Source organism: Heteronotia binoei, chromosome 1 (genome assembly GCF_032191835.1).
Source record: "Heteronotia binoei isolate CCM8104 ecotype False Entrance Well chromosome 1, APGP_CSIRO_Hbin_v1, whole genome shotgun sequence".
NCBI lineage: Eukaryota > Metazoa > Chordata > Lepidosauria > Squamata > Gekkonidae > Heteronotia > Heteronotia binoei.
The window spans coordinates 250,553,103-250,575,149 of NC_083223.1; the positions used below are offsets into that span (position 1 = coordinate 250,553,103).

At 42.2% G+C, this 22,047-nt stretch overlaps 1 protein-coding gene across 2 annotated transcripts; it reads right to left on the reverse strand.

Moving 5' to 3' along the window:
- Positions 1 to 276: 276 nt before the first annotated feature.
- Positions 277 to 18,490, reverse strand: FIBP (FGF1 intracellular binding protein). Of its 2 annotated transcripts, none has more exons than XM_060252279.1 (11): positions 18,415 to 18,490; positions 17,016 to 17,181; positions 15,622 to 15,820; positions 13,963 to 14,089; positions 12,724 to 12,824; positions 12,375 to 12,508; positions 10,366 to 10,474; positions 9,190 to 9,253; positions 8,838 to 8,924; positions 837 to 934; positions 277 to 544 (listed from the first exon to the last, which is right to left on the reverse strand). In XM_060252279.1, exons 1-11 carry the CDS (start codon positions 18,463 to 18,465, stop codon positions 475 to 477), a joined length of 1,206 nt encoding a protein of 401 aa, XP_060108262.1. In that variant the 5' UTR covers positions 18,466 to 18,490; the 3' UTR covers positions 277 to 474. The 2 variants fall into 2 exon arrangements, with proteins under 2 accessions (XP_060108262.1, XP_060108253.1); XM_060252270.1 differs by having other exon boundaries at positions 17,016 to 17,184.
- Between the last annotated feature and the right edge of the window lie 3,557 nt (positions 18,491 to 22,047).

Here is a 22,047-nt window from a genome sequence, read left to right on the forward strand (position 1 = left end):
ATGGGGGGGAAATGTCCAGGGCACACGTAGAATGCATCCCTACCATACATATTGGGAGCACAAATCACATTATTTAAGTCTGGAAGTCCTATTTAAGGGCATTAATATTAGGGGAAACAAGATGGGGGAGGGCTGAAATGTTCAGTGCTGGTGTAGGGAAGAATAGGGAAGTAAAAACTAAATGAAGACAGAACATATGGAACATTTTTGCCATCTAATGAGAACAACTGTAGGTGAATCATTATGCTTTTCAAATGGTTTCACTATCAGGCAAGAGACTGTAAAAACCAGTCCTTTATTTAATACAAATTGGTTTTAGCCCCCTGCCTCTGAAGGCTGAGGGGGATGGAGAAGAGAGAGAGAGATGTGGCTAGTGAAGAGACCCATTCCAGCTGGGCTTGTACTCTCTTTGGCCAAGAACTCATCTCTTTCTTCCCTGAAGGGGAAATGCAAACGAAATCCATCCACAGCCAGTCAGTCATGGTACATCTTCAGAAGGCAGGCTTTGAGTGTGCCCATGTATCTCTCCCAAAGAGCCTGGTGCCTGCAAGGAAAAGAAAGATAACATTGCAAAGTGTTCAGGTGCTGAAACTGGGGAGAAATGCTTTATCTTTTCAAGATGAAAATGCCGTTCCCCTCCCCCACCCCATGGGCCTTTCTTCTAAAGAAAAATAAATAATTGTACAAAGGCAACAAGATTTAACTAGTACCTCTAATTGCCAGTGGCCCCTTCTCCCTCTCCTGAGGCAAAGAGACTTGCTGACAAGAAAGGCTGGGCAAGGAAGCAGACGAAAACCAAGCCAGTTTGCCATTTGGGCCTGGGGGATTCTACAAACCTGAAAGCATCCAGCATGTGAGCACAAACTGTGTATTGTGTTAGGAAGAGGCGTACATCGTTCAGGCTCCACTTGTCTGTCCGAAAAGGCTCCACAAACTACAAAAGAAATCAACCTGTAATAGCTGCCATAGGGGTGTGTGGAGTATGCACCATGCATTAAAGAGGGGGGGAAACACACTTTCCATCATCCTAAACTTTTCACCTCCCCCCCCTTTTACTTGCAGTGTTATGAGCATGCTGGCAAGAGTAGGGAAAGCATAGGTTTCTCATTCTGTAGAGCTTCTACTGCTTATTAATTATATATATATTTCCATTACCAAAGTAGTCTGTTACTACTAAATGGTCTGTATTACATTCTAAACCTGCCCTTGCCTCCTAGCAGCTCCGGCCGAATATGGGTTTTTTCATCTTTCGTTTTTACCATCACCCTGGCCCAAAGTCAGACAGTGACTATAACAAGCTAACAGGAGGTTTGAACCTTGGGAAGTTCAGCCTATTATTTCCTCCACACACACACACAACCACAACAAGGCATGACCTGAAGGAAGAAAATCTCCAGCTAAATTAAGCCACCACAAGCTGGGAGTTCAGTCCCAGATCCCTACCCTCTCCGGAAAACGTAAGGAACTTGTTTCCTTGGTCCTTGTTTCTCAGTTCCAGCAAGGGACCTACACGGGGCCACACCCGAAGTGTACAAACAACAGCTGAAAAATTGTAAGTGGAAGCCACCTAACTTGCCACTAGTCCAGAATGAAAAACGATAGGTACACCATCTTTAGTTGCATCTCTCTGACCATTCGCAAGGACATGTAAGAATGTGAACTATAGAAGAGCTACAGGGATTTCATGTCTTGTGATGCTCTTTTCCCCATGAGAACCAGACCTGTAAACTCACTCTTAGGATCCTCGCACCACCTGAGATATAAAATGGATGAAACAGGGATGATCTGACCAAAGCCGAAATAACTGCTTTCCCAAAACTGTGCTGAGAAAGCAGAGATGTCTCTTCTCTTTTAAGGGACAACAAAATAAGGCAACACCAAAGGCTAACAAGGGTTAACTTGAACCAGAAGCATTTTTCAAAGAAACTCCACTTTTGGACTGTGCAGAAACAAGAAGGCACCTCTGAGGATGCACAGAGCACATCAATACAGGACCTGTTCTTACTAACACCTACAGGGCAAGAACCTCTAGAGTGAAAGGTGCAAACTCAAGCCAGCCTTAGAATCATAGAGTTGGAAGGGTCCTCCAGGGTCAATTAGTCCAACCCCCTGCACAATACAGGAAATTCACAAATACCTCCCTCTAAATTCACAGGATCTTCATTGCTGTCAGATGGCCATCTAGACTCTGTTTAAAAACCTCCAAGGAAGGACAGCCCACCACCTCCCAAGGATAAAGCCTGTTCCACTGAGGAATCTAACGGTCAGGAAGTTCTTCCTAATGTTGAAGCGGAAACTCTTTTGATTTAATTTCGTGTTAAAACAATTTTATTTAGTAACATATGGTAACAATATCCATTTCTTGCATCATTAATAACTTCTTTTCATCTATCCCATATGTTACTTTCTAACCACCCCTCCCCCCATTACTTGACCCCCGCCGGTGTTATTTGCTTAAAATACTAATATTTAAAGGTACCCTTAACTACTAAAAACAAAGATTAATATCATTCTAATACTTAATCATTATCAAAATTTGTCCAATGTCCTTTTACTTTTTCTACATATCTTCTAAACTTTTTCCATTCCATCTTGAAAACTTCTAAATCATAGTCTCTTAAAATTCTTGTTAATTTGTCCATTTCATTCCATGTCATAACTTTTACAATCCAGTCCCATTTCTCTGGTATTTTTTCTTGCTTCCACAACTGCGCATACAATGTCCTCACAGCTGAAAGCAAGTACCAGATTATAGTTCTATCTTCTTTTGGAAATTTTTCCATTTGTAATCCCAACAGAAAAGTCTCTGAAACCTTCTTAAATTCATATCCCAAGATCCTAGAAATTTCTTGTTGAATCATCTGCCAATATTTTTTTGCTCTTTCACAAGTCCACCACATATGGTTGAAAGAACCTTCATGTTTTTTACTTTTCCAGCATCTATCTGGCATCTTATTGTTCATCTTTGCCAGCTTTTTAGGAGTCATATACCATCTATACATCATTTTAAAACAGTTCTTTTTAATACTATGACATGTCGAAAGCTTAATAGAATTCTTCCACAAATATTCCCAAATTTCCATCTGTATTTCTTTATTTACTTTAATTGCCCACTTTATTTACTTTAATTGCCCAGTTTGGTGTAGTGGTTAAGTGTGCGAACTCTTATCTGGGAGAACCGGGTTTGATTCCCCACTCCTCCACTTGCACCTGCTGGAATGGCCTTGGGTCAGCCATAGCTCTGGCAGAAGTTGTCCTTGAAAGGGCAGCTGCTGTGAGAGCCCTCTCCAGCCCCACCCACCTCACAGGGTGTTTGTTGTGGGGGAGGAAGGTAAAGGAGATTGTGAGCCGCTCTGAGACTCTTCGGAGTGGAGGGCGGGATATAAATCCAATATCATCTTCTTCTTCTTCTTCTTCATCATTTGCGATTTCACTACTTCATCTTCTGTAGACCATTTTAGAAGTAACTTATATAGTTTTGAAATTTTTCATTATCTCCAAGCAGAACTCTTTCCATTTCTGTTTGCTCTTTTCTTATTCCTTCAGTTTTAATATCCTTTTCCACCAAGGTCTTTATTTGTTGCATTTGAAACCAATCATATTTATTATTCAGTTGTTCAGCAGTTTTCAATTCTATTTTGCCACTTTCTATTTTTAATAGTTGGTTGTATGACAACCACTTTTCTTCACCCATCTCAGCTGTTATTTTTATTACTTTTGCTGGCACTATCCATAACGGCTTGCTCTCATCCCCATATTTCTTATATTTCATCCACGTATTTAACAGGTTGTTTCTTATATAATGGTGAGAAAAAAAATCCATCTTTTTTTCCCCATAATACATATAAACGTGCCAGCCAAATTTATTTCCATGACCTTCCAACGCTAAGAGTTTTTTGTTTAACAGCATCATCCATTCTTTTATCCACACTAAACAAACTGCTTCATGATATAGTTTTAAATCTGGTAGTTAAAATCCACCTCTCTCTTTTGCATCTGTTAAGATTTTCATTTTAATTCTTGGTTTCTTCCCAGCCCACACAAATTCTGAAATTTTTCTTTGCCATCTATTAAATTGTTTACTGTCTTTCACAATCGGAATAGTTTGAAACAAATACATTATTCTTGGTAGAATATTCATTTTAATTGCAGCTATTCTGCCCAGCAATGACAAATAAATTTATTCCATTTTATCATATCTTCATCCATTTTATGCTCTAGCTTTTCATAATTATTTTTAAACAAATCAATATTCTTTATTGTTATCTCCACACCCAGATATTTTACCTTAGAGGTAACTTTGCAGCCCATTAGTTTCTGCAATTCCTTTTGTTTATTTACTTGCATATTTTTACATAGAAGTTTTGATTTTTCTTTATTAATATAAAGTCCCGCCAATTCTCCATATTCTTGTATTTTAGCTAACAACAAAAGTGTTACTTGTATATGATTTTCATTTATAAACATTTTATCATCTGCAAATGCTCTATATTTCTAAGTAAATCCTTTTACTTTTAATCCTTCTATTTCTTTGTCTTCTTGGATTTGCATCAGTAAGATTCCAAGAGTCATTATAAACAACAGTGGGGAAAGCGGACAACCTTGTCTTGTACCTTCGCTAATTATCATATCTTCTGTAAGATCTGCATTTATACATAGCCTTGCATGTTGTTCAGTCTATATTGCTTTTATCATCCTTATAAAGTTTTCCCCCAACTCCATTTTCTCCATTACTGCAAACATAAAGTCCCAATTTAAATTATCAAATGCTTTCTCTGCATCCACAAAGAATAATGCTACTTCCTTTTCTGGATGTCTTTCATAATATTCTACAATATTTACAACAGTTCTAATATTGTCTCTTATTTGCCTTTTGGGGAGAAACCCCACTTGATCCTTCTTTATAAAATTTGTCAGATGTTGTTTAAGCCATTCTGCTAATATTCTTGTATACATTTTATAATCATTATTTAATAGTGAGATTGGCCTGTAATTTTTTACATTCGTTGCATCTCTATCTTCTTTTGGAATCAATGAAATAACAGCTTCCTTCCATGTATTTGGTATTTTCCCTTTTATTGTTATCATCTTAATCAATTTCTGAAGTTTCGGTATTAACTCCTCCTTGAAGATTTAAAAAAATTTAGCTGTATATCCATCTGGCCCAGGTGCCTTTCCAATTTTCATTGCATTAATCGCTGCTTCAATTTCTATTTTTTCAATTGGATCATTCAAAACTTTCCCCATATTTTCTGATAAGGGTGCTATTTTAATGTTTTGTAAGTACTCCTCCATCTTTTCTTTCTTTATTTTAACACCCTTAAATAATTTGGCATAATACTTAAAAAATTCTCTTTTTATTCCTTTTTGATCTACCACCTCTCTTCCATCAACCACAATTTTATTAATAATTTTGCTTTCTCTCTTTTTCTTCAGTTGCGAGGCCAAATATTTCCCATGTTTATTTGCTCCCTCAAAAGATTTCTGCTACAATCTTTTCGGATTCCATTCCAGTTCTTTATTTAACAAATGTCTCATTTGTGTTTGTAATATTGTAATCTCCCTCAATTTTATTTTTCCCTGGCCTTTTTTTCAGTTCCCCTTTTTTCTTTATTTCATTTTGAATGTCCAGCATTTGTTTTTCTTTTGCCCTTTTATCTTTATTATTCAAAGTAATCAATATTCCTCTCATTACTGCTTTATAAGCATCCCATACCGTCTGAAATTCTATATCTTCTTTATCGTTTATTTGGAAGAAAGCTTTAGTTTCGTTTTCTAGAGATGCCACTATTTCTTTATTCTGTGGTAAATCTTCATTTAATTTCCATCTTCTCGTCTTTTTAGACAATTTTGTAATCCACATTATTGGGTTATGATCAGTCCCTATTTTAGGTAAAATCTCTATTTTCTTTGTTATAAAGCCTAAATCCTTAGTGCCCCACAACATGTTAATTCTGGAAAAAGTATTATGTCTTGCTGAAAAAAAGGTATAGTCCCACACTTCAGGGTTAAATTTTCTCCATATATCCTCCAGGTTTTCTTGTTTGACCAATTCAAAAAACTTTGGCAATTTTCCTTCCTTATTATTTCTTTTCCCCCCAGACCTATCCAGTGTATTCTTAATTGTTCCATTAAAGTCCCCCATTATCAAAACTTGATCATATGTCACTTCATCAAATTATTGTATAATGTCTTTTTAAAAAGCATCCTTTGCTCCATTTGGTACATACAGTCCCAATAACAACGGGTTTTTTGCATTTAATATTATTTCTACCGCTACAAATCTTCCATCTTTATCTTTAAACACTAATTTCGGGTCCAGTTCTTGTTTAATATAAAAGATCACTCCCCTTTTTTTCTGTTCAGCCTATGAATGAAATTCTAGTCCCAACTGCTTATTCCATAAAAATTTGTGATCCTTTTGTTTATTATGTACTTCTCGTAGACAAACTATATTACAATTTTGCTTTTTAATCCAATGAAATGTTGCCTTTCTTTTTTGTGGTGAATTTAGTCCATTTACATTTCAAGATAATAATTTGTAATCCATCATGGTGCAAATTCTTTATGTTCTTCATAAAATCCACAAAGTTCCTGTGTGCTTGTAATTGTAATCCTTCTTCCTTGAAGTTCAAAGCCCAAACCTTCAGGTATTACCCATCTATACCTCATTTAATTGTCCCGTAATTTTTCTGTCAATTTCTTATATGCTCTTCTGTCATTTATCACCTGTCTTGGCAACTCCTTCATAATTCTTACTCTGCTGCCTCCCACTATCAATGTCTTTTCAAAATTTTTGTTCATAATTTTTCCCACCATTTCTTTTGTCATATATTTTATAACTACATCTCTTGGTAGATTATTATTTTTAGCATAAAGTGAATTCACTCTATACATATAGTCATACATGTTTCTAGTCCCTTCAGGATCTTCCTCCAGAAATTCTGCAATTATTTTTATTATATATTCTTTCAAGTCAGTTTCTTCATCCTCCGGTACTCTTCTCAGACGTTTCTGAGTTTCCATCAATTTGCAGTCATGAATTGCCACTTTTTCTTGTATTTTTAACAAAGTGGAATCATGTACTTTCGCTCTCCCTTCCATCTCTTGCACTTTCTTTGATGTTACCACAGTCTCATTTCTAAGATCCTATATATCTTTTTTTAGCTCTTCAATGTCTTTTCTAATTTCTTTTTTGGAAGCAGTTATCATCTCCTTCATCCCTTTCATTATCCTGGCTTCCATTACATCTAGTTGGTCCTGCATTTTCTCCAGTGAAGCAGTCCTTGCCTGGGTTTGCTTGTGGTCTGACATGTAAAAACACCGCAAATTTTGACCTCACCACATTAAATTTCAACTATCAGGTTTAAAAGAGTGAGGCTTGCTTTCTTCAATAAGCCTAATTTCGCTGTCCTCAGAGCCTCCTGGCCTCAGATATTAATTTTTAAAGTTTTTATTTTCTCCAAAATGGCGGTCGCGACTTTCTGCCTCACTTTAAAAAATTTTTTTCCTTTTTCCTCTAGAGGCTTCTAAAATAGTTATTAACCATAATGTCCAATAGCATTTACCTTATAATCATCACCTCTGTCAGCTCCACCAATTTTTAATGTCCCGAACACTTTAAAAGTTTATTTAAACTTTAGCCTCCTTGCAATGGCCACTGTTGTTTTTCTATGATATTATAGTCCTAGAGTAGGCTGTCTGCTTCAGTGACTTCCCTTTTCCATTCAATACTTCCTGCTTTACTTGCCACCAAATCCCGTTTTCACTGGTAGAGAGATCTCATGATACTTGACGTATTTCCTGTGTTGACTGTGGGAGCTGCAGTTCTATGACGATGGAGCTTTTTCTCAAAACCGCAAGTAGACCAAACAATAAATTCCTTTCCACTTTTTAGCACTGTTCTTTAAATTTACAAAGTCCAAATTTCGCCCCTTCTCCCCTTCTTCTTCCAAGCCTTCTATATTTCAGTTTCCCACCTTCTGATTTTATTTTGTTTAACTTTAATTAGTCCTGGAATGAAAGATAGCAATCTGTACCTTTTCTGTAGTTATCCAGATCAACACCGGTCTTGTATAGCTTTAGATGTTTAGCAATATCAAAGAAGATTAGGATCCTGTCAAGCTTATGTCAAATAAATGACTCTGGAAACTTCTGTAAATGATGAAAATGCAACTCGTCTCTGGAGACCCCTCAAAGCCTCAAAGGAGCCCCCCCGAGACTCCCTTTTAGCCAAGGTAAATCTCCTCAAAGTTTTCTGTGCATATCTTGGACTAATCTCTGACTGACAAAAGTAGGCAGTAGGCATTAGATTGCCTTCCACTACCCCGAACAGAAGTTCCAGCCTGCTCCCCTTCTGAGAAGCAGTTCAGCTCGACATTTTGCAACCCCGGAAGTCGACCTCTTTTGATTTAATTTCAACCCATTGGTTCTGGTCCTACCTTCCAGGGCCACATAAAACAATTCCACACCATCGTCTATATGACAGCCCTTCAAGTACTTGAAGATGGTGATCATATCACCTCTCAGCCACCTCCTCTTCAGGCTAAACATCCCCAGCTCCTTCAACCTTTCCTCATAGGACTCGGTCTCCAGACTCCTCAGTCTTGCCTGTAGCACCAACAGTTAAAAGAAGCAAGGTATGGGGAGCTCAGAGAATCTAAGTACAGCCCCTACAAAGCAATATGGAAAAAGCTGCTCGGTTGTCAAGGGTATGCCTGCTTGCGTGCACGGCTCTTACAAATGATGCAAAGAGGGAAGATCTATTCTATACAAATACCTAACCCTCACACATGATAAGCATGCATGACAAAGCAGGGGTCATAGGCATCGCTTACCTTCTCCACTAGATCGACAAAAAAGTCCCGTACATCTTTGCTGTGAGTGAGCTTCGAAGCAATGTTGATCAGCGCCCGGGAGAGATTCTGCAAAGCGGCACAGAAGGGTCACAGAAATCCCATGCCTGCAGGCTGAACCCTACACTGTCTAAAGCACAACAGCTCTCTCTGCTGGCTGATGGAGAGATAACAGCCTTGGTTCATGCACAGATTTTGGATGGGGATGGTGGTGCAGGCCTCATCCAAAGAGGTGAAAATAGAGAATGGGGCTGCAGGTGGAAAAGGGTGCGTGGCCTCTTGACCCTAAGAAACTGCACTGCAGCACAGCCCCCTTCCATTCTTCACAGCCCACCTTGAAATTGGCTTCCATCTCGTTGAACACAGAAATCTTCCCCCTCAAGGATGTGCACACCAGGCTGTGTGGAAAGAGATGAGAAGGAAGGTCAGGAATAAGAGGGGTTGGAATTCTAAGCCCCCAAACCTATTTTGCAGCCTGGAGAAGGTATAAGGAACAGTGTTCCTCTGAGCATGTGTGGAGAACATTCCCAACTATCTTAATGAAGTGGGATTTCTAGGAAGGCAGAGCTCAAGTACCCATCTCTTTAGAAATTAACTCTCAGCAGCTAATGCAGGAGGCAGTTGTCTAAAGAATACAGGAGAACATTTAAGACTGCCATGGGTTGCTAATGCCCCTTACACACACAAACCCATGGATTCAATGTTTCAAGTTTCCAACACCTCCCCACATGGGAACAGAATCAGGAGTGCATGTTATTTATGGACATGGCAAGGGCAAAATGTGACACCCTGGGCTGAATTTGGCATCCTCTGATTCAGCATGCACTTAAAACAATAACCACTCAGCTCGTGGTTTTTGTGACATTCTAGCAAAGCTTACAGTGCAATCCTAAACAGTTACGCTCTTTAGAACCAATAGGTTTAGAAAGATAGACCAATTTCCCACTAAACCTACACCACTCTCACTCTCCACTTCTCCACAGGGCTGCTGCTGGATTTCGCACAAACTGTCCCGGACCAGTGAGTTGTTCCACCTCTCTTAAAGTTCCCTTCGAAGTAGGCAGGATCCTCTGAAAACCAGTTTCTGTCTGCCGCGGAGGGAACTTGAAAAGGGGCATGGCAACTTGCCAGCTCAGGGCAGCTTGTGCGAAATCCAGCAGCAGACCCACAGGGAAAAGGAGCAACAAGACCAAAACAAGGTGAGTGAGAAATTGGTCATAGAGTTTGCACTGGTGAAAACCTCCTCTTGCCCAGGAATTTTCTCTTTCAGCCATTTGGCTACTCTATTTGAATTCTCCAGGGTATTTTGCAAAAACAAAGCAACTATACAACCAGATGAATGCATTCTCTTTTCCTTCTGGGCAACAGTGCAAAATACAAGTAGTTCCCCATGGAACTCAGAAAGGCAGGCATCCTGCACTCGAGACCCCCGTCTCCTCCCAGATGAGAAAAACAGTGGAATCTCAGCACTCCCATCTCCAGGGTCATCTCTCCAGCCTTGCAGGGATACCTTTTGTGCAGATCCAACAAGTCTTTGTCTGTGATCAGGATTTTTAGCTCCTTCAACCCCTGCAAGAATTCCTTGTCAAGGTCGACATCCATGTCATCCACGTTAGTATCTGGCAAAGCAAAACAGATGGGCAACTGAAATGACAGAGTCTGTGTCCCTGCACGCTCAATCACCTGAAATCTAGATTGGCTCATTTTTTAAAATTGGTTTGATAGGGAAGTAGTGACAGGAAAGGTCTTTGCAAATGTCTTCCTGTTTCTCAATTCAAGGGTTTTATATTTGGGTCTGAAGTTAAATAAGAGGGGGGGGGGTTAGAACAACTGTCTGTCTGCCTTGATGCAACTGGGAAGCCAGCTTCTCATCCTCCCCAAATGAACACAGTGGGGACTAGAGTGCATGAAAAGGTTCCTGCACCCCTCATTTCCCCAACACATACAACAGACACAGTAAGAACCCTATCAGCAAAGCTTTTTTTTTTTGCATTGTCTGTACATGGCCTGCATGTTTGGGTCTTTGAGAATGACTGACTCCATAAGGCCACAATCCAAAAGGACCTGGACTCAAGTTCTAATACCTCCCTTGGAAGGAATTTTGCACTAGACACTGCAAGAAGCTTCATACCTGGCTCATAGCTGGCATTAACTATTATTGTCTATGGGCACAGAGTGGCATCTCTCTGCCTTGGCATGGAAATCCTTTGCCATTAGAAAGTAGAATGAAACTCTGATTTTATACTGGAGTCCAGAAATCACTATGACAATCACATTTAGACTATGCCTCCTTGGTTCCTAGGGATGAGTTACTCCTTCTTAGTGACCAATCAGCATGTTTGTAGGTTAGGGCTCTGAGATTTCATGGAAGTTGTAGGATGTGGGTGATTTACAAGCCTCCACTCTTCAAAAGAGGGGGAAATCTGTCCCCTTCCCTTTCTGTAGGCAGAGAGTCTCTGCCTCCATTGCTAGAAAACAGAAAAGGCTTTATTTTTATGTTAGCGAGAAGGGTGTAAGAAGGGTTTTTTCTTTGTCCCCACACAGCACATGCAGACCTCCTTAAGTACCTTTGGTGACCCCCCACCCCACAGGAATCCCTAAATGTCAGTTTGAGAAATGCTTGTATAGAGTTATCAAAACATCTGACTGTCCATTTACATTGGCCTCAGCTGTGACTCAAAGAATCTGCTAAAGAACTGTTGGCAATGGTCAAACCTGAATGCCTTTCAGGAAACTGCAAAGGCTTTCCATTTGATCAGGGGTTCTATCTTTATCATCCTGGCCTTCCTCCAAGGAGCATGTGGCACATTAAGCAGCTCACCTTTCCTCCATTTTATCTTCAGAACAACCCTGTGAAGTAGGTTTTGGGTTTGAAAGAAAGGCTGGCCCCGGGTTACTGGCAACCTTCATGGCTGACCAGGGATTTGACTCTAGGTCTTTTTTTTTTTTTTGCTATCAAGTCACAACTGGCATATGGCGCCCTCTAGTGCGTTCTTCATGGCAAGATCCATTCAGAGGTGGTTTGCCATTGCCTGGCTCTGCATTGTAACTCTGGTATTCCTTGGTGGTCTCCCATTCAAATGCTGATAATAATAATACTTTTTATTTATATCCTGCCCTCCCCGCCGGGGCAGGCTCAGGGCGGCTCACAACATAAAAATACAATATACATCAACAGTTATACTTATAAAATCATCATTAAAACAATTTACAAATTATATTAAAATTAACATTATGGTGCTATAAACATTATCAAGGATGACCCTGTTAGATCTGATGAGATCAAGTTAGTCTGGGCTATCCAAGTCAGGGTGACTCTAGATCTTCAGGCTCTAATCCAACAAACACCCAAACCAGAACTTCTCAACCAGGAAATTTTAATTTTATAGGATGTTTATACTTTACAGGGGCGACTTTGTTAAAAAGTCTTCAGAAGAGGCAAGTATGAAGCAAGCAAGGAAAGCTTTCCTTCAAAACCACATTGTGGGCCAGAACCCTTTTTGAGAGCCCCACACTCACCCACCGCTCCTAAAGTCCAGTTCTGAATCATCTGCTCAGCACAGTATGCAAAATCTTCAAATGTCAAGTATTGCAGTTTCTTTTTCCCCGTCTCAAAGCGACTGTTGGCAAAGAAGACGATGGCTGCGTAATCCCTGAAAAGAGGAACGACGGTACCAGATAAGAAGAGCATTACTACAAATCATGACCTCCTCTTTCCTGCCCCCCCACCCCCACCCTTTGGTGTCCCATCACTCAAAAGGACTACAATCTGTGTCTCCTTCTCTGGGTGGAAAAGAACATGGAGAAGAGCAACGTAGCATCTACCCCATGGTATTCTGTACTGACCTCTTTCTCCCCTGCACCTTACCTGGCTAGTCGGTCAGAAAGGAGGAAGTGCTGTTGAATATTTTCTACCAGAGACCCTCGGAGCTCTTCAACTGCCTTGAAGACCCGCTTGAAATTGTCAAACTGAAACAGAAGGCAGTTGTCAGGCCCCCTCCACACCACAGACTTAAAACAGCAAACATCTCTCCATAGGAAATCCTGGGAACTGTAGTTGTGTGATGGGTTAGGAATTTGTAACAAACAGTACCCTTAAACTACAATTCCCAAGATGGCTGGGAATATAAAACTGATATAATTGATATAAAAGTGGCATATATAAAAGTCTAGCACAGACAAGCTAACATCGCCCAAAGAGACAATAGGATAGGATAGGTCCCCTGTGCAAGCACCAGTCGTTTCTGACTCTGGGGTGACGTTGCTTTCACAACGTTTTCACGGCAGACTTTTTATGGGGTGGTTTGCCATTGCCTTCCCCAGTCATTTACACGTCCCCCCAGCAAGCTGGGTACTCATTTTACCAACCTCGGAAGGATGGAAGGCTGAGTCAACCTTGAGCCGGCTACCTGAAAACCCAGTTTCCTCCGGGGATCGAAGTCAGGTCATGAGCAGAGTTTAGGACTGCAGTACTGCAGCTTTAACACTGCGCCACAAGGCTCTTTTGAAGAGACAATAACCTCATTGTAAAAGCTGACAGGATTAAATCTATAAATCATAATGCTCTTCCACATTCTCATTTGTGTGTTCCTAAATTGGAAGCGACTTAATGGCACTTAACACACACATCGGTTTGGGTTTTCTTCTCTTTCCTACACATTTTGCTCCCTCTAGTGGTTAATTTGATATTACATTCCTGTATGTCGCAGCATAAAAACCTTCAGATTTAAACTGTAGGTTTTTATGCCAGACATACAGCCAAGTAGTATTGACTTGACCACTAGAGGGAACAAAACAAGTGCGGAAAAGAAGCCCGCCCCCCACCCAAAGCAATGGGGACATGCAAGTGAGGAAAATGAGAATGGGGAAGACCTAAGTAGGCAAACTCCAGCTTCAGGCTTGGATACCCACATCCCAGGGTCCTTCATATCATACCAATTTTTCTGACGTGTGTTATGGCTTTTTACACTTTCCAAAGGGCAACAAATGAAGAGGGGAGTTGGGGTAATCCCAGCAGCCCTCAATGCAGACTGAATGTCTCAAACATTGATGAGATGGGGCAGGAAAGGATTCAAGAGAGTCCAGGATGAGTCACAACAAAAGGTACCTGTCGACGGCAACTCTTGAGCGTCACTCCTGTCTTAACGCTGATGTCGTCCAGGTCTTTCTTGGTGCCCTTGGAAAGTTTCTTGCCCAGCACTTCCCGCACAAAAGCCTCATCAAAGGCGTAATACCTAATGCGAATAGTCAACACAGAGGGAAATTTAAGAAAGCAATCTATTAATGTGCATTTTTAGTCAACTTATCACCTGCTCGGGGGCTCGGCCTGATCTCCAAGGCAGCTTATGGAACAGAACATTCTTAAAATGTAGCACTGATTAGTCATAATAGCCCCCATCAGAGAAAAGATCCTAGGCTCAGGAGCACTTAGGAACCAGTTTGGTGTAGTGGTTAAGAGCATGGACTCTAATCTGGAAGAATTGGGTTTTATCCCCCACTCCTCCACATGCAGCTGCTGGTGCGACCTTGAGTCAGTCACATGTTCTCTCAGAGCTGTTCCTCTCAAGAGCAGTTCTCTCAGAGGTCTCTCAGCTCTGCCTACCTCACAGGGTGTCTGTTGTGGGGAGAGGAAGGGAACGGAGACTGCTCTGAGACTCCAAGCAAAGGGCAGGGTATAAATCCAATCCTCCTCCTCCTCCTCCTCTCTAAGTTTCTGAATTCTACAGAAATCTTCCCTGAGCAGAAGCTCATTTCTATGGAGAGAAGCAATGGCAGAACAGCATGAGGGCCAGTGTGATGTAGTGGTCAGAGTGTCAGAATATGAGCTTTGAGGCCCAGGCCTGAATCCCTAATCTGCAAAGTTCACTGGATGACCTTTGGCCAGTCACTCTTCAGCCTAACTGACGTTAGAGATTTTTAAAAAATATATGATATTACTAAATTATAACAATATTAGTGGTTGCAATGAGCTTTTTAATCATGGTTATATTCAGGGCTTTTTTTGTAGCAGGAACTCCTCTGCATATTAGGCCACACACCCTTGATGTAGCCAATCCTCCTGAAGCTTGCAGTAGGCCCTGTAAGTTCTTGGAGGACTGGCTACATCAGAGGTGCGTGGCTTAACATGCAGAGGAGTTCCTGCTACAAAAAAAGCCCTGGTTATATTATGCCAGCCCAAAACCTCAACTCATCAGTGCTTGGAAGCTAAGCAGAGCCAGCCACAGTCAGAATTTGGATGGGAGACCACCAAGGAAGATAGGGGATGTTACGGAGAGGAAGGCAATGGCAAACCACCTCAGCTTATCTATTGCCTTGAAAATTCCATGTACGGGACCACCATGAGTCAGCTGCAGCTCAACAGCATGTTCTTTGTCTATACTGCGTCTATTACAGCACATTCTAAACCCACGGAAGGGCACTGGGTGTCTCCTATTCCAGTCAGATTCACCTCACAGGGCTGTTGTGTGGACAAAATGGAAGAGGGGTAACTACACAGTAAGCTGATTTGGGTCCCCATTGCAGAGGAAAGCAGGATATGCATATCAAAATGAATAAAAATAACCTAACTGCCAGTACACACGTATGCACCCTTCTGAGATCCTATTATTTCACCATTGTCCTGATTAAGAGTACTGTGATGTTCACCAGATAGCATACCGCCCACTCCACCTTCATTTGCCAAGTGAAGCCTTTCCTCCAGAGACCCTAACTCAAAAACCCTTGCCCCAGTCAGGTTCCCTGGCCCAACCCTCTATTTCCCCCTCACTTTTCAATCAGCATGGTCTGGCGACAGGGGGGTATCTGGAAGAGCAGCTGGTTCAGCAGCTTGGGGGGTGAATGAAGGAGGCGCTCCAGCATGTAGAAGGTCCGGTAGTGATCCATGGTGTCACTCTGGAGCACGTCCACTGTAGCCCCTGTTTGCTCCAGGATTCCACTGCGCAGGCGGAGCGTCACGGCATCATTCACTACAGAACAGCACAGAACAAAAGCTGAACTCGTCTACACACCGGGCAACCTGCAGCTAGGGGAGCAGGGCTACAAAGAGGTGCTATACCCCCATCAGTGATCTTTCCTCTTCTGGCTTTGCCACCCTTGGCCCCTAAAATGGTCTTTCAACCAACTCCCCATTATCCCTTGTGCTCCAAACTTCCTCCCAGAATAAGTCTGTGGTTTGGTTTTCTCTCTTTCTCTTTCTCTCTCTCTCTTTCTTTCATGTTCCAACGTTATCTATGCCATTAAACGTCAGCAGTGCCTTTCCAATCTCTACACTGGACAAATAGCTCAGTCCCTATACAAAATAATAAATGAGCCAGTTTGGTGTAGTGGTTAAGTGTGCGGACTCTTATCTGAGAGAAACGGGTTTGATTCCCCACTCCTCCACTTGCAGCTGCTGGAATGGCCTTAGGTCAGCCATAGCTTTTGTAGGAGTTGTCCTTGAAAGCACAGCTGCTGTAAGAGCTCTCTCAGCCCAACCTACCTCACAGGGTGTCTGTTGTGTGGTGGTGGGGGGGAAGGTAAAGGAGACTGTGACCGCTCTGAGATTCAGAGTATAGGGTGGGATATAAATCCAATATCATCACCAACATAAATCCACTATTAAAAACCACGACACTCAAAACCCAGTGTGAGAACATTTATACGTTTTCAGGCACTGTGTTATTATTACTACTCAGCATGCCAAAAGGTCACAGATGGATAATCCATGGCAGGTAGAGTTGGCTGGTGACCACACATGACTTTTGCAGGCAGACATTGGGGTTGAGGGAGGGCAAGTTCTTGGTTACTGTTAGGAGAACCAGACCTTATGCCTGAACTACCCTACTCCAGCAATCCACTGGTGGTCTCTTATGTTCTTATTTAGCCACAGTGTATGTGTGTATATAAAAATTTTTGCCACTGTGTGACACAGAGTGTTGGACTTGATGGGCCGTTGGCCTGATCCAACATGGCTTCTCTTATGTTCTCTTATGAACCACTGTTTTAGGAAGAAGCAGAATATAAACAAACCTGGCCCCTGGTTTCAAAGCCCACACCTTTGAGGAGAATCATCAGGACACTCACAGCTGTAACTTCCTGCTTGCACAAATGTTGCTTTAACCATTACATCCCCTCCACACTGCCCCCCCCCCCAAAAAAAAGAGAATGGAATGCAGGCCTTACCTGAATACCCATCCAGCCAGAGCTGATAGACTTCTTCATCAATTAGGGTGGTGTTCCCCACAAAGATGTCCAGATTGTTAGTCATGACCCACAAAGCCAGGTCCCCCTGGCCTAGGCTTAGCTCCCAGCAGCCCCTCCTAAAGACCTCAAGAGATGAGACAGGCAGCTGCTAATAACAAAGGAAAGGAACTTGTCCCAAAATACAGCTTTCACAACCATAAACCAGACTCACTAGTTGTGTCTTTCATTCAGTCCCAACTCATTCATTCCCAACAGAGGCCAATGTTGGGGGTGGGGGCTCATTCAATTTCATTTTTAGGGCATGTGGGTTCCACAAGCTTCCCAGAGCCCCTCCCTTCAAAACACACATATTAAACCTCCTTTTCAGAGCTAAGATCCCCAACGCAAGTCCTTCCACTGTAAAAGCTGGGTATTTTGGACTTCCTCTCTCATTCTGTCCTGTCCCCCAGCTCCAACATAGTTGACATATAAAAGAGTTTCATCCCTCTACCAATTTTCATAACAGGAGGTAAAAGCCAGCATGTGTGTGTGTGGTGGTGGTAGTCTTAAATACATTTATAAAGTGAAAAGGGACCCTTCAGGAACATCCTATAGCTACATCTGCTGATTTGCACACGAGGAAACCCTCTGCACAGGCTCAGATGCATTTTGCCCTTTTCAAAAGAAAACATTTTCTGCCCAGAAGGGACCCTTCAGGAACATCCTATAGCTACATCTGCTGATTTGCACACGAGGACATCTGCTGATTTGCACATTTTCTGCCCATTTTCTGCCCAAAAGGGACCCTTCAGGAACATCCTATAGCTACATCTGCTGATTTGCACACGAGGAAACCCTCTGCACAGGCTCAGATGCATTTTGCCCTTTTCAAAAGAAAACATTTTCTGCCCAGAGAGGCATTCTGCACATGTTCAGAGGATCTCGACACAAGGAACAAACAAAAGAAGGCAACCCGACCCCATCAAGAAAACCTAGGAGCCCTATCTCCCTTCTAATGTTCCACTGCCTCCATCCCAACCCACTGAGGGTTGCAGCAACGTGGAGAAAAATGCCTTGCCCCTCTGCTACAGAGGTTTAATGGGCAGTTAAAATTTTTCATATAAATAACATCACCTGGTAATTAACAATCCCTTAAGACTCTGGCAAAGGGGTAAGACCTCCCCACCGCCCCGATCCTCACCTAGTTCGACAATCCCGTACCCGACGCTTCAATTAGGGTACACCGGACCTCCACCCCAATCTCCCAGCGCAAAAACAGCCAGAAATCTTAGTTTTAACCACCCGATTTATCTGAACCATCCCTTTTCCTTCCAGAAAACCCAGGAGTCCGAGGCTTCAGCACCCACCCCTTCTCAGCAACCCAGGTCACCCTCCTTACAGACAGCCGTAGACTTGGATAGAGCTTTTTCACATGACCTTTCGCAGACATCGATTTCCGGGTCACTCTGTTTTGAGAATGTGCGCGCGCAAGTCTGCCAACAGACGGGTGCCTGTCTTCCATGTCTGATGATGGCAAAAAGAGTGGGTTAGAACGAAGAAAGATTGAGAAGCCAAGAACCCCTTGATACGTTGTGCCTTTAAGCCTAAAAGGGCGGGGGGGGGGGCACGATCATGTGTTCATTAGTTACGTCTGTACACACAAAGCTGTTGTGTGCAATTCTTAACTGTATCGTTCCAAATGGGGAAAGAGAACAAAGCAGGACTCCAGTTGCACCTTTAAGACCAACGAAGTTTTATTCAGAACGTAAGCTTTCATGTGCTAGAAGCTTACGTCCTGAATAAAACTTTGTTGGTCTTAAAGGTGCAACTGGACTCCTACTTTGTTCTGTTGCTTCAGACTAACATGGCTGCCCACTTGGATCTATCTACATGGGGAAAGAGGTTTGCGGGCAGAGTTGCTAGCCCTGGGTTGGGAAACACCGGGAGATTTTGGGAGTGGGGCTTGAGAAGGGATGGTTTGGAGAGGGGAGACACTTCAGTGAGGTAGAATGCCCGTAGAGTCCACCTTCCCAAGCAGCCATTTTCTCCAGGTGAACTGATCTCTGTTGTCCAGAAAACTTGTAATCACCAATGGCTGGGGCTGATGGGAGTTGTAGGCAAAAAACATCTGGAAAGCTACCGTTGGCCACCCCTGGTCTAGAAAACTGTTGTAATCACAGAAGATCACCAGCTATCACCTGGAGGTTGGCAACCTTATCGATGTGGGTGGGTGTGAAAAGAAACAGGCACTGGAAAACATTAGGATTGGTAGGTAGGTCTATGGAAGCTGTTAAGAATGCAAGTAATAGTATATAATTAATAAAACGTCATTAGTAGAAAATTGTAAAATATTTTTTAAAATATATTTGTGTGTGTGTGTGTTCTGTGTGCTTGCCTAGAAGTCATGGTTGACTTCTGGGGACTTGGACTTTTTCAGAGAGGTGGCTTGATTAGCCTGTCTCCATTGTCCTGCCTCTGGTATTCCTTGGAGGTCACTCTTCCAAGTACTTGCCCAGAGCTGGCTCTGCTTAGCTTCCAAGATCTGAGGACACAATAGAAGTGTGCATGCACATGGAAGCTTATATAGAGAATTAGACCTTGTTAGTCATAAAGGTGCCCTTGGACTCAAACTTTGTTCTCCTGCTTCAAACCAACACAGCTATCCACCTGTAACAACTTACTGTATGCATGTCAACATGCAAATTAAAGCCCTGTTATTCCAGACATTATACTGTAGAGCAGGGGTGGCATTAGCAGCCACATAGAATAAACGCCATATGTTTGAGAGTCGTAAGGCACGAGCGTCATGTTTGAGAGCTGCAAGACATGAGCATCAGATGTCTGAGAGCAGGCAGGAAAGATGGAAGGAAAGCAAATAGACGGGAAGAGGGAGGTTGAAAAAAAGCAGCTTTAAATGCATTATCCAATTCTCTGGCTGGCTGATTTGGCTTGGAAAAGTGATTTAATGAGACAAATGCCTTTCCCAAGCTGGTTGACGGGGTGGTGGGGGCTTCGAGAGCTGCACAATATGTGTGAAAGAGCCACATGTGGCTCCTGAGCCATAGTTTGGCCACCCCTGCTGTAGAGTCTGAAGTATGGCAACAGCAAGCTATCAGATCTGTTCATTGTTGTATAAAAATACATTTATTTCTTTTAGGGAGCAAGCCTAAGCTGGTCTACTAAAAATAAACCCTATTTTACTCAGTGGCACTTACTCCCAGGGAAAGTATATTTAGGATTGTAGTCTTACATCCTCTGTAGATTGTGCAAAATTACATTTTAATAAATAAAATAGGGCTGTAGTATAAGGGAAAGGTTTAGGAGGGCTCTTTTATAAAGGGAATAGGATCGTAGTTCATTGCATATATTCTCTGGCTTTTACTGCATTGTCTTCTACTTTTGTAATACAGTTTTTGCCTTGTTTATGGGGTGGCATGTCATATATTGTTTTTATTTGAATTGTTTTATAAAATGGCAGCTTTGACCTATTGCATTGTTTACTCGTTGACATATGCTGTTTGATAGCATTGCTTTTATGTTTTGTGATCCACCCTGAAACTCAGCCAGGAAGATGGGCTATAAATGAAGTAAAAAAAGGAAATAACTGTATAAAAAACAGCACTCCGTTTTGAAAAGGACTATGTTAATGATGTGATTCTAATAAGAATAGGCAGGATCTAGCCAATACAGGCACATTTTAGCCCCACTGATTCCAGTGGGGGAGAAAAAGAAATATTTTGAAATCAAAGAGATTGAAACTTTAGCTGAGTTGCATTGATAATACTAGGTACTGCAAAATAATGTAGTGATTCCCTCTGTATCCCCTGGTTTTCAAGACTTGTCCCATTAGTTTGTACTGCAGTATCTATGGTTACTGAAAAACAGAGAAGGCTAGGATGGAGTGGTGACCTGCAGCTCAAATGTGTGTATGTTTACTTGGAAGTACTGCTGCATTCAGTGGAATTTATTCCCATGTAAATGTGTAAAGGATTGCGGCCTCAGATGCCAAGACCCCACGATGCTGTTACCAGCAATGGGAGAGGAAGGAGTGGGTTGTACTGGTTAGAGTGTGGGAGGGAGCAGAGAAGACAGGTATATGCTGTTGCCTAGCAACTACAGGGGTAGCCTCCTACACAGGCTCAAGACATTGTATTTACATACATTCCAGATTTCTTAGCCTTCTTGAGCTTGTAAAGCTACTTTGCTAAAAGAACAGGCGAGGCACCCAGTGTGAAATTCAAGGTAAGCAAGAGCAGATCTGAACAACCCAATTTTTCTGGTGTCTGAAAAAGCCCCCATAATTTGGATACAAAGCACAAATACACCAAAAATAGTGGAGTGGTTACAATGGGTGCATTCACACATACTAAATAACGTGCTCTGCAACTTGATTTTTACTGTATAAAAACAGCAGAATCTACTCGCGAGCTGTTGCTGTGTGGAAGCACCCAATGTCCGACTGGATTCTGGGAGACCCAGGTTTGAATCTCCACTCTGCCCTCAAAGCTCGCTGAGTGATCTTGGGCCAGTCCTGCACTCCCAGCCTAACCTACCTCACAGGGTTGTTGTGAGGATAGAATGGAGGAGAGAATTATATAAGCTGCTTTGGGGCCCCACTGGGGAGAAAATCTGGGTATAAATGAAGTAAATAAAATCTGACCCCCATCCCACACATTCTAATTAACATGTGACACAATCCATTGGAAAGTGTGCCTGCAACTAGCCTTGCTGAAAATGAGAACTTCCCAACAGGTCTTGCCTCACAGGTCAGGCCTGCCTTGCCTTGTTTCCTGTTCCATGGGCTTCCAACAGCATTCAAAATGGCTGCCACAGGCCCTCAAGTGCTGCCTCATAACCTTTTCTTCACAGAGCTTGTTTGGCTGTTCCTTTCCTAGCTCTTGGGCAAAACGGAGGATGCTTTCCGGTTCCAGAAACAAAAGGTTCTGTAGTTTTGTGGCATAACATATGGCTTACTGAGGCAAATTACAACCAACCCACTATGACCCAGGGACCCACACACTCTCCCTTGCCA